This window comes from Netta rufina, assembly GCF_964035555.1.
Source record: "Netta rufina genome assembly, chromosome: 4".
Taxonomy (NCBI): Eukaryota; Metazoa; Chordata; class Aves; order Anseriformes; family Anatidae; genus Netta; species Netta rufina.
The window spans coordinates 32,996,079-33,008,639 of NC_140127.1; the positions used below are offsets into that span (position 1 = coordinate 32,996,079).

Here is a 12,561-nt window from a genome sequence, read left to right on the forward strand (position 1 = left end):
ATCCATTTAATTTTTTATGGCATTTATTAAACTAAAAATGCAAGCCACACAGAAGATAAAAGAATTGAGCCAGAAACTGGCACAGAAGAGCATCTTCTCTCCACAGTGATACTAGGTTTTAAAGCTGTTGCAGATCTCAAATTAATTTTTGTGATAAGGCATGAAGCAAGTGCAATAGTGCAATGCTGTTTGTTAAATTAGCTTATTTACTTGTTTAATAGCAAAGATTTTCCATTTGTGTAATATAGCTGATTTGTCAGCTCTAACAGCGCAACATTACTACCAAGTTTTGTAACAGACTACAACATAGCACGATGATGTTATGGTTGAGACAGCCACCAAAATGTGCAGATCGCTGACAAAGAGCAAGTCACCCACGTTAGCTTCCATCAGTTTCCTAAATCAACTCACTGAGTGACTGACTGCAGGAAAAAAAAACACACACACACACACTTGTGCTGGTCCAAAGGAGGGGAAGCACAGTGGTATAAAAAGAAGCAGCAAGACTGCATTTGGGAGTAGGGCCAGCTTGAACAGCATTATAATTTGTAAAACAGCTGTTGGCAGAAACAAAAAAGTATGTTAAAACACATCTTTACCAAAAAGGACAGAACAAGTTGAGCAGAACACAAGTGCAATGCCTAGCTTAACATTGAAGACCGAGCAAAAGAGGAACAACTTACTGGGCAAAAATAGGTGTTCTCTGCTATGTGGTTTGCAACAACATTGTTTTCTGCAGACAGGGACATTATGAAGAGCAGTGCATCACGAGCCTGTTGGCCCACCGTTCCTTCTCGATGGATGAAGGGAATCAGAAGGGAAAATATGAGGAAATTGGCAGCTCCTTGGTCCTCACTGGTGTGGAAAAACAGTTCTAGAATGGAGGGATCTTTGGCTATTATAGAGCAGAGCTGGTTCAGGAGGACAACCAATTCTGTTTCCACTGTTGGAGTGGTTGTTCCTGAGCAGGAGCTCAGCAACATCATCAAAGGCTTCAAGATGGGCTTGTGATGTAGCAAAGGCTGATGAGACTGGGTTACTAGCATTTCATACATTTTGAGTTGCTCAATTTTTGTCTCATCAGTGAACTCTCGCCGTAGGCTCCAAAGAAAAAGCTTCTCCATTATGTTTTCTGAGACCACAAACTCTAGAATGGGCCCCATTGAGGCGTCCTTTGCTTGCTCCTCAATTAGTAAGAAAAGCATGTGTTCCACGTAATTCTGAACAGTGCTGGCTTCATCAGGTGAAATTGCCCCATACTTTGCCTGAGTATTCTTCAAGGGATCATGCTTCTCTAAGATTTTTAGAACCTAAAAAGAAACAAGAACAGGTAAATTGTTTTCAGTGTATGTTTCAAAATATGCACTTACCTATAAGGAAAAAAAAAATCAGGATTTGTAAAACAAGAAGCCCAAACCCTTTTTATGCTTTTAAGATTTGTCTCTCAAGAATCTTCTAGATGTAAAAGTCTCACATTTGGCATGCAAGAGGCTAAAAGTTAATTCTTTTGTTCACCTTTATAGGCACCTGAATTTGCCACCTCTCTTACTGCAGAAAACTTTAGGTTCTCTGAAGCATGGCTAAAGCAGGTTCCTTTAGCCTTTGGAAACTGAGTTTCAATGATGTTTGCAGTCAGCTTCTTAGTCACAAAGGACTGAAATCAAAGGGCTGGCTCTTCACACAGAGTAACCGTGTTCAGGAGCATCAATATCATGAGGTGACTTGCAGTTGTGAGAGAGGCAGAAGTCCAAGAAGTCCACATAGTTGATCTCTCCATGCCACATCATATAAAATACAAATGGCCACTTATGCCCATGTACTCCTGGCAACGTTCAACACAGATTTAGGATTGAGTAATAACTGCAATCCCAGCACTTAAATGCCCTGGATTAAATTCTGTTCTGCATGCGATCAGTGAAGCTCGTTGTCTGTGGAACAACCACCATATTTAGTCCTTTTGTGGAGGATAATTGCTGCAAAACCAAAAATTCAGCAGGTCCTCCCCTAACACAACAGCATCACCACAGTTCAATGACAGAAGGTGGCTCCTGAAAGACGGCTCTTCCAACACTGGAAATATCTCAGAAACACCACTGCCCTTTCCTGACTTGCTTCTAAAGATAGCAGAAGCAGCAAAAGCAGAAGCACAGAAATCAATTTTACATAAACTGTTATTTATATTACTGTAGCAAATAAGATCTTCTATCATGTTGTTCAGAGCAAAACATCTTTGCCTACAAACAGTAAAAATCCTGATAACAAGCAAACAATTTTTAGAATCAGTGCATAATCTTTATCTGTCCATAATAAACAACCCTGTATACAGCTTGGCTCCCATACATCTAATGCTTTACAGAAGATAGGCAACTCTTAACTAGGATAAGGAAAGGAAACACAGAAGTTTGTAATAGGGTACAAGTCCCAGTGAATCATTAGAAAAGACAAGTAGAAGATCTAGACCTCCTATAAGATATTGCAATGTCATACTACTTCCCTTTCAGATATAAGTCTGGGGTTTGAATTGTGATTAGTTAAGCCTAGCCATACCTTAAAACATCAATTACCTTTGTGTTTTAAAATGTTTAAACATAGTAGATGAAGTTGTTCCTCAGCAATTCAGGATTACCCCCAAAAGCAAGACTGAAGCAAATTCATTTTAATGCAGTCTTCTTCAAATCAATAAAACTCAATAGCATTACCTGTGCCCAGTGTGTTCTAAACACTATCATGCATGTTTCTGGGTCAACACCTTGCAGGCTCAGACCCTGCCGTTTTTTTCTGATACTGGTTCCAGAGGACATTATAAGTTTTCCGAAGGTCAACCATCTAGGCCATGCTGGATCTCCTTTGAAAATCCCGTACTTAGTAAAAGATGTCCAAGCATCACAGAGAGATCAATATCCTGTTTTGAGCTCCGGTATCCACAGAATTCTGTTTAAGGAAAAATAACACAAAACACATCTGTACACCAATTTATATATATACACGCACACACACACACACAGAACATACTTACAGATATCACTAAAGCATTTATTTTATTTTAATTCAGCTGGAGGATGGAATTTTTTAAAACATGTTATATGTGACCACCATCTTAAACTTCTCATGATAAGAGTTTTTAAGCCTCAAACGGATTTTTTAAGATCAGTGATTGAATTAAGGTGCTACTCAAATACAACAAGCTCATGCAATAAACACTGTATGCATACTTTATTACATTTTTATTTTTTTCTGTATGTTTTTGCCTTCTGATCATGTCTCTCTTCAGGGTAGCTTAATAACTGTAGCATAGACTGTACAAGTAAAAAAGTACAGGTTCTTTATATATTTTTAAAAACAGTATTCCCATGAATAGATATAATCGTGAATACTTCATTTTTTTTTCTGTCAGAAAACATATCAGTTGGAAATACCTGTAGCATACCGTATGCAGGTAGAAAGATGCACTTGTATCAACACCAAAGGACAATAACCAAAACCAAAGGACATAAAAAAATATAAAACCAAACCACCCTCATGTATTCACCGTCAAATAAATTGAGATGTCATATTAGAGGACTATAAGACCAAACACTGGCACTTTCTTTTCATCCATTATTTAATATCCTAGATATCTGAGTATCAAAGTAGTTGCACACCTGCAGGGAAACGTTAAAATGAAACAAAGACAGATATCTTACAGATATTTGGGAGGCTTAAGAGAACATAGTATTCCCTCAAGCGTCAATATCTAAGTTACACAGTTCCCCTCTTTTTTGCCCCTCCATCAACTTTAATTTTTTATTCTTCTTTTGCAAACAGACTCTGCTATTAATTTTGAGCCACTGCAAAACAAAAACAACAACAAAAAAACAACACAGTTAAGGAAGACAACAAATGCACTACAGGTTCCTACAGCTTGTGTACAACATAGAAGACTTTTATGCATTTTGAAATGCTTCTTTCTCCAGTCTTCATTAGGATCCCAAGAGTCCTGGATATTCCTTGGCTTAGTCAAATACATTAGGAGATTTTTCTGCCACAGCCTATATAGCAATTCGTTGCTAGTGCAGTAGATATTTCCCTGCATGTATCTTAGAAGATAAAAATCTTTCTCTACAGTGGACATCTCTGCTCCCTGCAGGTCTGCTCTGCTTATATTCTTGAAATTGTTAGCAGAAAAAAACATACCGACAGTCAAAAAAGTAACAGCAAATTTTTGCTGCATTCAGAATGTCCAAAAAAAGACCAGGCTACACCACTAAGATTTTTGAGACAAACAAAAAACAAACAGAAGTTGATCAGGCAGTCTTAATACCCCCTTGTTCCCATGTATGTATGTATATTCTCTATGTTTGAGATTCAACAAGATTCAATTGCATATAAGGGTCTTCCCTCCCACCCCCACCCCTTGCTCCTTATACCACTTGAAATACACATTATGCATTTCCTAAACACTGCTGTACAACACAATTAACACGAGCTATTTTCTCTTTGGAAAAAAAAACATGCCTCACATGGAAAGGCCAGCATGAACCTGGGACAGTTTATCCATTTGGGTAACAACACTGCTTCCTAAACAATGCTGGCACCCCATTACCTCCTGTATGTTCAATGCACACAAACGTGGTGACCTTTACTAGCAGCTCAACACATCTACAGAACAAACCAAAAACATGCCGAGAAAACACTTACAAAAAGCCTGCTGCAAGTAGCTTTCCTAATACCACACCCAACAATCCCAATAAATATTTATTTGAGCTTCTTTGGAGCACCTGTTCACTTCATGCCCGTTCCCCCTTGGCCAGCCCTCTCCTCCAAACACAAACCTTCCTATTTCTGTAGCAACTGAGCAGACTCCTCTGGGCAGAAGTGCCCTTCACCGCACAGCCCCAATTCACCCTTCAAGCAGATCTGTCCTGTGCATGAAATGAAGCAAGCAGCTTTGGAAAACTTAATGTGATTGTGTAATTAAAGATGGTATCATAAGGTGCAGTAAGAGAAGTTAATTAACAAAGCAGAGGCAAGTTCATTTCTGGAATTTACTAGTTTTGAGTTGTTTGACTTTACAACTTGGAGGTTGTTTCTGTAGAGTTTGCACTTGTTGAAGAATTTAAACAGAAGAAACTTTTATTACATACCCATCTCGATATCACATGACAGATTACCATCGTTACAATTGCGACAGTAGAATCAGAAACTTCAGGTCAGCCCTCCCTATTTAATCTAGCAAACAACTGTAAGGGAGATCATGGCTTTCTTCAAGACTGCCAATAAAAATCAAAGGCTGGTGACGTAAGACACTTGAGATACATGCAAAGCTCTAGGATGTAATATACACGGGCAATCTAAAACCTGTTACCTTCTCTTCTCATCCAACCTGTTCTAATTCTCTGTCCTCCCCAACCTTCACGGCTCTTCCTTCTCATGCATCATGCCTAACCAGCCTCACCCTCCACTCCCCAAGTTCCCAGCAGCATGCATTCCCTCCCCATCAGACCCTCCTATAAAACAAGAGGGAAAGACACCTTTACTACTTCTATCTTGTAGCTATCAAAACATGGGTTTGGAGGGTAGAGGTGCCATACTCGCACTTTGATCATCACAGACTCCTGCAGTGTTGCTCCACTTCTCTGCAGCTGTGCAGGAGTGGCTCAGCACAGATGTACAGAAAAAAGGACATCCAAGTGCTCACCGGCAGTGAGGCACTATTTTATGGTGCATCTCTCACCACACATTCAAAACACAACAACATACCAAGAGATCCAACAGCACAGCCAGTTACATTTGTGTGTGCAGATCAAAAATTCATTTTCTACTAAAGACCTACTTCATGGCTAACATTTATGAAAGAATTTATAACCACCTCTGTGTTCTTACACAGTGAAATCCCGCCTCTGTTAAAAGCTTACTGCCGAAGCAGATCACCTCTGCTGTCTGTGCTTGTAGCATGGGCATCTAGAAACGCCTGTACTACCAACCACGGGAGACTTTTAGGAAGGTTCACTTCTGTTTTTAGGAAGGTTTAGGAAGGTTTCCCTGAGTTGCTGTTGCATGCAGCTTGCCCAATCCATTTACGAGATGTGTTTTATTACCTGCACAAATGCTACCCCATTGCTAGATGAAGATCTTTAGTAGTACACAAGTGACAAACACCGTAAAACAGCAAGTTCACCTCCTGCATTTATGCATTCTAACAAAAACCTGCCTGTACCAGTAGATTGCACATACATATGTCACAAGACTGAAGCCATTTAAATCTTTAATAACAAAGAATCATGAAAAAGATCATTCATCCCTTGGTGATGAATAGCAACCTCTCAGACATTAAAACTCAATCAGAACCGGTTTATTCTGAATGCTCACTCCTACCGCACAAAGTCATTATAAACAGATTGTATGAAGCACGGAATGAAGCGCAAAACTACCAAATCCAAATTACTAGCTGAAAACAAATCAACTTGTCTGCAGCAAATGGTAAGCTGACCATGGCTAAGTTGGCCTGCATCCAGCTCAGCTATCGGATCCGAAATTTAAGAGTGGTGAGAGAATACAGACCTTCCCCTCACAGCAGCAAATACTACGGCCTTTTAATTATCTCTAATTTAAAAGTAACTAGACAGCAGCAAGCAAGACTGCAATGTGCAGTAACATTTCTAAAATCAAATCAATTCTCTTAAGGAAGCAAATATTTCCAGTCTGGAAAGTATCTTGGGATATCGGGATTTCTTTAGTAAGACAAAACACTGATAGATTGTATAGGCTTCAAAGACTTCAGAGTCAGTAATGCTGCTTCAGAAAGCATATACAGCTTTTTGACAAGCGGTCACATAATAGATCCTAAAAACAGTGTACTATTTGAAAAAGGAAGACAATTATATTGGAAGAGATGTTATCTTCTAAGATACACATCTACCGAAAGTTAGTATGCTCATTACAGCGGCACTAGAAAGAATATGTTCACCGTATTTGTGGCAAGTAGCTTTTTCCACTGGATTTTCTTGATTATTTTGCAAGGCTGAATGACAAATAATCTGACAAGACAAATAATCTGATTATACTAAATGCAAATTTGGGAAAACGAATTAATTTATAAAACACCAATCATGGAAGAAAGGGTAGAAATTAACTCAGTCACCACTACAGACAGAAATATTTTAATCAGTTTAGGGTTGAAATACTACAATAATTTAGCTTTTCCTCTCCACTAAATCCTAGTCAAGGCATTACTCCATCAATTAACAGACCTGACGAGTGGAAATACACCTCTCCTGCAGTCCATCCGAAATGCAACTTCCAAAAACCATTGCTCAGTTTAATATTTTCACCGTGCTGTACAATAACAAAACCTTCTTAGCAGGTAAATCTTTCCATAATTCAAGCATATCCTACCAAACAGTCAGTTAACATTATTAAGAGGCAAAGTCCACTTACATATGCATTCTAGAGCTATTGTAATTGCCTAAACTGACAAGACTTTTGTCTCTACTCTTTATTCTCCTACACAAGGTTCCCACACCTACAGCCAAAGTTTTATGTACATAACAATCCCAATGTGGAATGGGAATCGCATCACACACGAGGAAATGAGTTTCACACAGACAAGTGAAATTCCCCTAAGATCTTGCTATATTTTTTGAGTAATTGAACAAAATTGCATCATTTCAAAAGCTTTTGATGGGTTTATATCAAATACCTTTCAATGGGGGCTTATTTAGTTTGTTGGGTTTTCTTTTTTTCTGCAAATACAGTTAACTGTTACGTATACAAACGGGATGTTAACGAGCACCTATGTGCTCCCTGAGCAGCAGCAGAGAAAATTGTACAATCACAAACCTAGATCTGTAACCACGTCTGTGGAATCTGAGAAAAGCAAATGAGGATGGAAGGAAAAGAGCAGAAATCTTTAGCACAACCTAACTGATTTGCCTTTTTTTTTTAAAAAAAAAAAAAAAAAGAAAAAAAAAAAAAAAGCAGCAGTCATAACTACACTGAGTAGCTTTAGATTAACAATGAGACTGAGAGCTAACTGTTGGACTTGCAGAGGATACTTGCTTTCAGTTTTCCTTCAGAAGCCTGTAAATCATCAACCCTTTTCCCACAGCTCATTATATGGCTGAACTCCCTAATCAACAGAAGTACTTATTTCATTGCCAAGTACACTGGAGGAACAGCCCAGCTGAGAATCATCCCTTGTCAAGCCCACTCCCACCAGAACATCTCTTCAGAAGTTTTACTTTTGAATTTAAAAAAGTAGCACAGAAGTTTGCAGGATCAGGGCGTACCAGGTAATGCACACCATACAGACAAAAAATGTGCAGCCTAACATAGCAAGGCAATATAGACTCAGAATATGCTGCAAGGCTCCCCTGTTTAATCTTCAAAGTTGTCTTCTGTTGAAACCCTATGCTGGTGTGTTCTCCAACAGTTCTCGAGTGCAACTGTACTGCTGGTACTGGATTCTGCACGCTTTTGTCCTGCTGGCCAAAGCTGCCCATCCCTGTCAATCCGGAGACAATAGAGAGCTGGATAAGAAGCCTTAATGGAAGTGAAAGAAACAGCAAATACCACAACATTTTCATGGATCAGTGTGGCATAAAGGAGCTTGAAATTAGACAACTTCAAAGAAGCAGAGGGAAATTATATGGTTTTAAGCATAGCTATACAATCACTTTTCTGCAGTCTCTGATAAGTGGATGAGGGAGAGCAGGCGAAAAATGAGTGGCAAATTTTAGCAAGCCTCAACTTAGTTCCAGCTTAAAAGAGACCTTGTTCAAGGTTTGTTTATTTTTGATCAAAAAGAAGGCTTTCTGCATAAATTTGTCAGCTTTTCTTTAGGGACTATGATCCGGGAGAGGGTGTAAATTTTATTAACGAGAGTATTTCAAAGGAAAACAGTCGCTGCATTATAGGATTCATCCTGCTTGTGCTAAGTTTTGCTACAGAAAAGCTTATGACGAGGAGTCACATCCTCTGCCTTAATGGTCCTATACATTCAGTACCAGAAGGCAGAAAGATTACAGCTTGCTCACTGGAGAACTGGAACCAGGGTGGGTAACTGGGAGAACAGTGGTTAAAAGCCACTGCACTGGAGAGTTCTCAAGTTCTGTGCTTAATTAAGTCCTACTCGCAAAAGTTCTACTAGCAAGAAAACTACATTAACAATTTAACACTTTACACCACATTTTTTAACACATTAAACTATATTAGCAGTTAGCTTCCTCCTTCATTTTTTTTCCATGTTTTGATGCTGCAGTCCACTAGTTGTCTTGTCCTTTGTCTACCTCAAGCAAACACTTCACAATTAGTCAGCTTTCTTCTGCTTGCCTTTGCTACCCAGTACCTGCAAGGATGCTGTGCCTCGCGTGGGTGGATGGGAGATGTTTTACACTTAAGCAGGTAGCTTTATCAAAGCTCAGCAGAGAAGAAGTCACCACAAATTGTGAAGCAATGCAGTTAATCGAAGTATCACTCTGTTCTCATCAAGCACAATTTAATCCAACCCGCAAACATGAAAGCGTGCCTTGTGACTTGTGCCCACCGAGACCACAATAACAAGATGTATCTCATGACAGAAACTACGCTGAGTGTGGTTTATAAGGAGATGAAAACCTTACTGTCACATTTACGGTCAGCCTGCTGCAGTTAAAAACGCAATTCATCTTTTCTGAAATCTCTGGAGATGTACACTACTCACACGTTTATTGGGGTGTCACACCAGCTCAGATAACTAGCTGGGGTCCCACTAACCTCTTCATGTCCTGTGTGTTAATTGTTAGGGGATCTGGTTTATGGCCTTAAATAAATACATGGGTCTCCAGACACAGGAATGAGCCATTTCCCCAGAGCAAGCACAGCAGTAGTGCCTGCCCCAGCTCAGCCGTGCTGCAGTGGTACAGCGTGCACGTAAAGGGCAAGCAATGGGATGGAGTCACACTGGTAGCCTGTGTGCTGGGGCACAGGCTCTGCCAAATCCCGAGACCGCAGCAATTTCTGCTGCAGGGATTGGAGGGGTTGGCCAAAATGAATGAACAGAGAGGCCAGTTAGGCAGTATGGTCCAAAATGCATTGATGCTTTAGGCTAACATTACACATAGTGGGTCTAGGAAAGTGCACAAGTAACCAACAAAGACAATTCATCAAAGGGCACATTACCAGCCAGAGAAATGGCAGCGACTGCTCAAGGGAACTGTAATTAAACAAAGCAGAATACCTGTCAGAGACCTTGACCTCCTCGAGGAGGGCTCTATTTACCTGATACACCACGGGGCACATTCAGCCACCACATTCATTTGTACACAGGCAATTTTCCTGGAACTCAAGAGCACAGCATGACTGAAGCTACTCTTGCAAAGACCCGGGAGGGACGAGCTATACATTCATATCCCTAGGTCATAAATCTGAAGCTAAGGAAGGGCTGGGGTTGCGAGGAAATAAGGTTGCAAATCTAGTGGTGTGATTTGCTTCTTTTAAAGAGCGATAAGGAACATAAATCTGCTTCTCTGTTATGTTTGAGCTCCCCCACATTTGGCTTACTACAGAAATGAAGCAATTCAGTAATAACTAGTGGTTAAAAACACAGATTATGGTGGCTAAAAATGCGAGAATAAAATGGTAGCTGAGGTTATTAACATCCAAAATACCTATCTCTATTTTCTCCTTTGACAATAGCACTCAGTCACCACGTGACTGAGCTATCTTGTCGGCTACTTGCAGACAACAGCTACAAAAGGGGGATTGGAACCTGAATTTAAAACTGAAAAAACAGCATCTCAGAAAAGTTTGTTTCTACCTACATACTGAAGAAAGTAGATGTCACTGAAATTGATTCAAAGGTTTTAACTCCACTGGTTCATTCCCAAATCACCACCAAAACTGCTGATCCAAGGAAAGGATGTTTCCAGAGAGAACCAAGTCATTAACATGTCTGATGGCCACAGACCGAAGTGTTTGCTGTTGTACTGTGCGAGACAGGCACTGCAAGCAAAACAAAACTCAGTTTACAACTGTGTGCAATGAATATGCTTTCCTATCAGATTTCAGAGGGAAAGAGAACAACCCCAAAGGGCAAAAGACATGTCACTGAAAGAGAGCTACTTTGCATTCCTTGATTCATAGAGGAACTGCACAGATCAGCTGCTGCATCCACACACTTTTTTTTTTTTTTGACATCATTGAAGTGAATTATTTGGAAAAAACAGTCGTTGCCAACCTCCCCACCTCTACTGGGAATTTGCAGGGCTTTATTTCAAGATTTATCACCATCCAGGAGTGGGAGGGAGCAGCACATCAGAAAACAGACGTTTAACAAAACCAACTTTATGTTCTGGTTATGCTAGTGGAAGAGAGACATCAAAGTGATCCAACTCAACCTGTAACATCAATTTTGCTTTCCAAGATAATTCTGACATCTGTGTGACATGTTAAATCATACAAACTTGGCCCCAGCTCACTCATATTTTGGGACAACACAAGCTTCTTGAAGTTGTGATGATGAAGTGAACAGAACCCAGAACCTTGTTTTCCTTTTTGAAAGTTTTGGGTTCTGTTCTTTCTTTCTAAGAAAGGTAAAATAAAGTGTCTACAGCTAAAAGTACAAAATAAATTCATAGGAAATAATTAAGTTGCATATCTGGAAAAGCTTCCTGACAGGAAGATAAATGAGGCTAGCTCAACAGTGAAAGGCTCCATGCTCTGAAGATTTAACACTGTTTTCAGAACACTCACGTAGAGAATAGGAAATACAATCTTCCTGAGAGAACAATGCTCTAGAAAACAGTTATCAACATACACATAATTACCGTATGCAGATTACAGAAAACAAGATTAAGTTATATATTTTATGGCTACAAGAGCAATATGTAAACAGTTTTTCAAGCGCTTTGTATAACATGTCAAACTATTCATTATAGCAAGCATAAGTCATCCAAGACTAATGTTCTTGACTCTACAAACTGACAGTAAAGATGACATGTAAGCTTTCAGCACTAACCCACAATACAATGCAGGTCCACATATTCTAAACTTTCCCCATATTTCATAATAAAGAAGCCATAAATATTTCTTCTCTCCAAACTCTCAGATGATTCTGCAGATTCTAAATACAGTTCAGGCTCAAGAATCAGTAAAAAAGAAAAAAAACATTAAAAGATTACCCTGATTACTTGATCAATAAACCAACTGGCCTCCCCAGAGGTTTGTTACGAAGTTTTCACTGAGAAAAGAACCTGCACTTTGTAACTGGAATTCTCTCTCATTCACATGCACGTGTTACTTCTCTTTTACCTGCCTCTCTCAAATTAAAAGCCCAGGAATAGGCCAAAATATCCCATTAAATCAAAACTGCTAGGTATGCAATGAATATTGCATGGTTGTTAACATACTACTTATTCTAGAAACATATTTATACCTCCTCTCAGGAATTCATTTGCAATACCAAGTTGTTTTTTTCCTTAAAAAAATAATTTTACAACTGTATATAAATTTAGGTAGCTATCTATTACACTATAAAAACCTCCCACATTTCTCAGTATGTTCATTATAGTGCACGGACTATAATAGTTGACTGCATGACTTAAA

General features: G+C 39.3%; 1 protein-coding gene across 1 annotated transcript in view; it reads right to left on the bottom strand.

Moving 5' to 3' along the window:
- Positions 1-12,561, bottom strand: part of FHIP1A (FHF complex subunit HOOK interacting protein 1A) — a 77,264-nt gene that overhangs the window by 43,145 nt on the left and 21,558 nt on the right. Inside the window, exons 2-3 of the mRNA XM_084286406.1 lie at positions 2,700-2,931; positions 684-1,310 (exon numbers count right to left, since the gene is read on the bottom strand). Coding sequence (XP_084142532.1) covers positions 684-1,310; positions 2,700-2,801 — 729 coding nt within the window. The 5' untranslated portion in view covers positions 2,802-2,931. The remainder of the gene's footprint in view (positions 1-683; positions 1,311-2,699; positions 2,932-12,561) is intronic.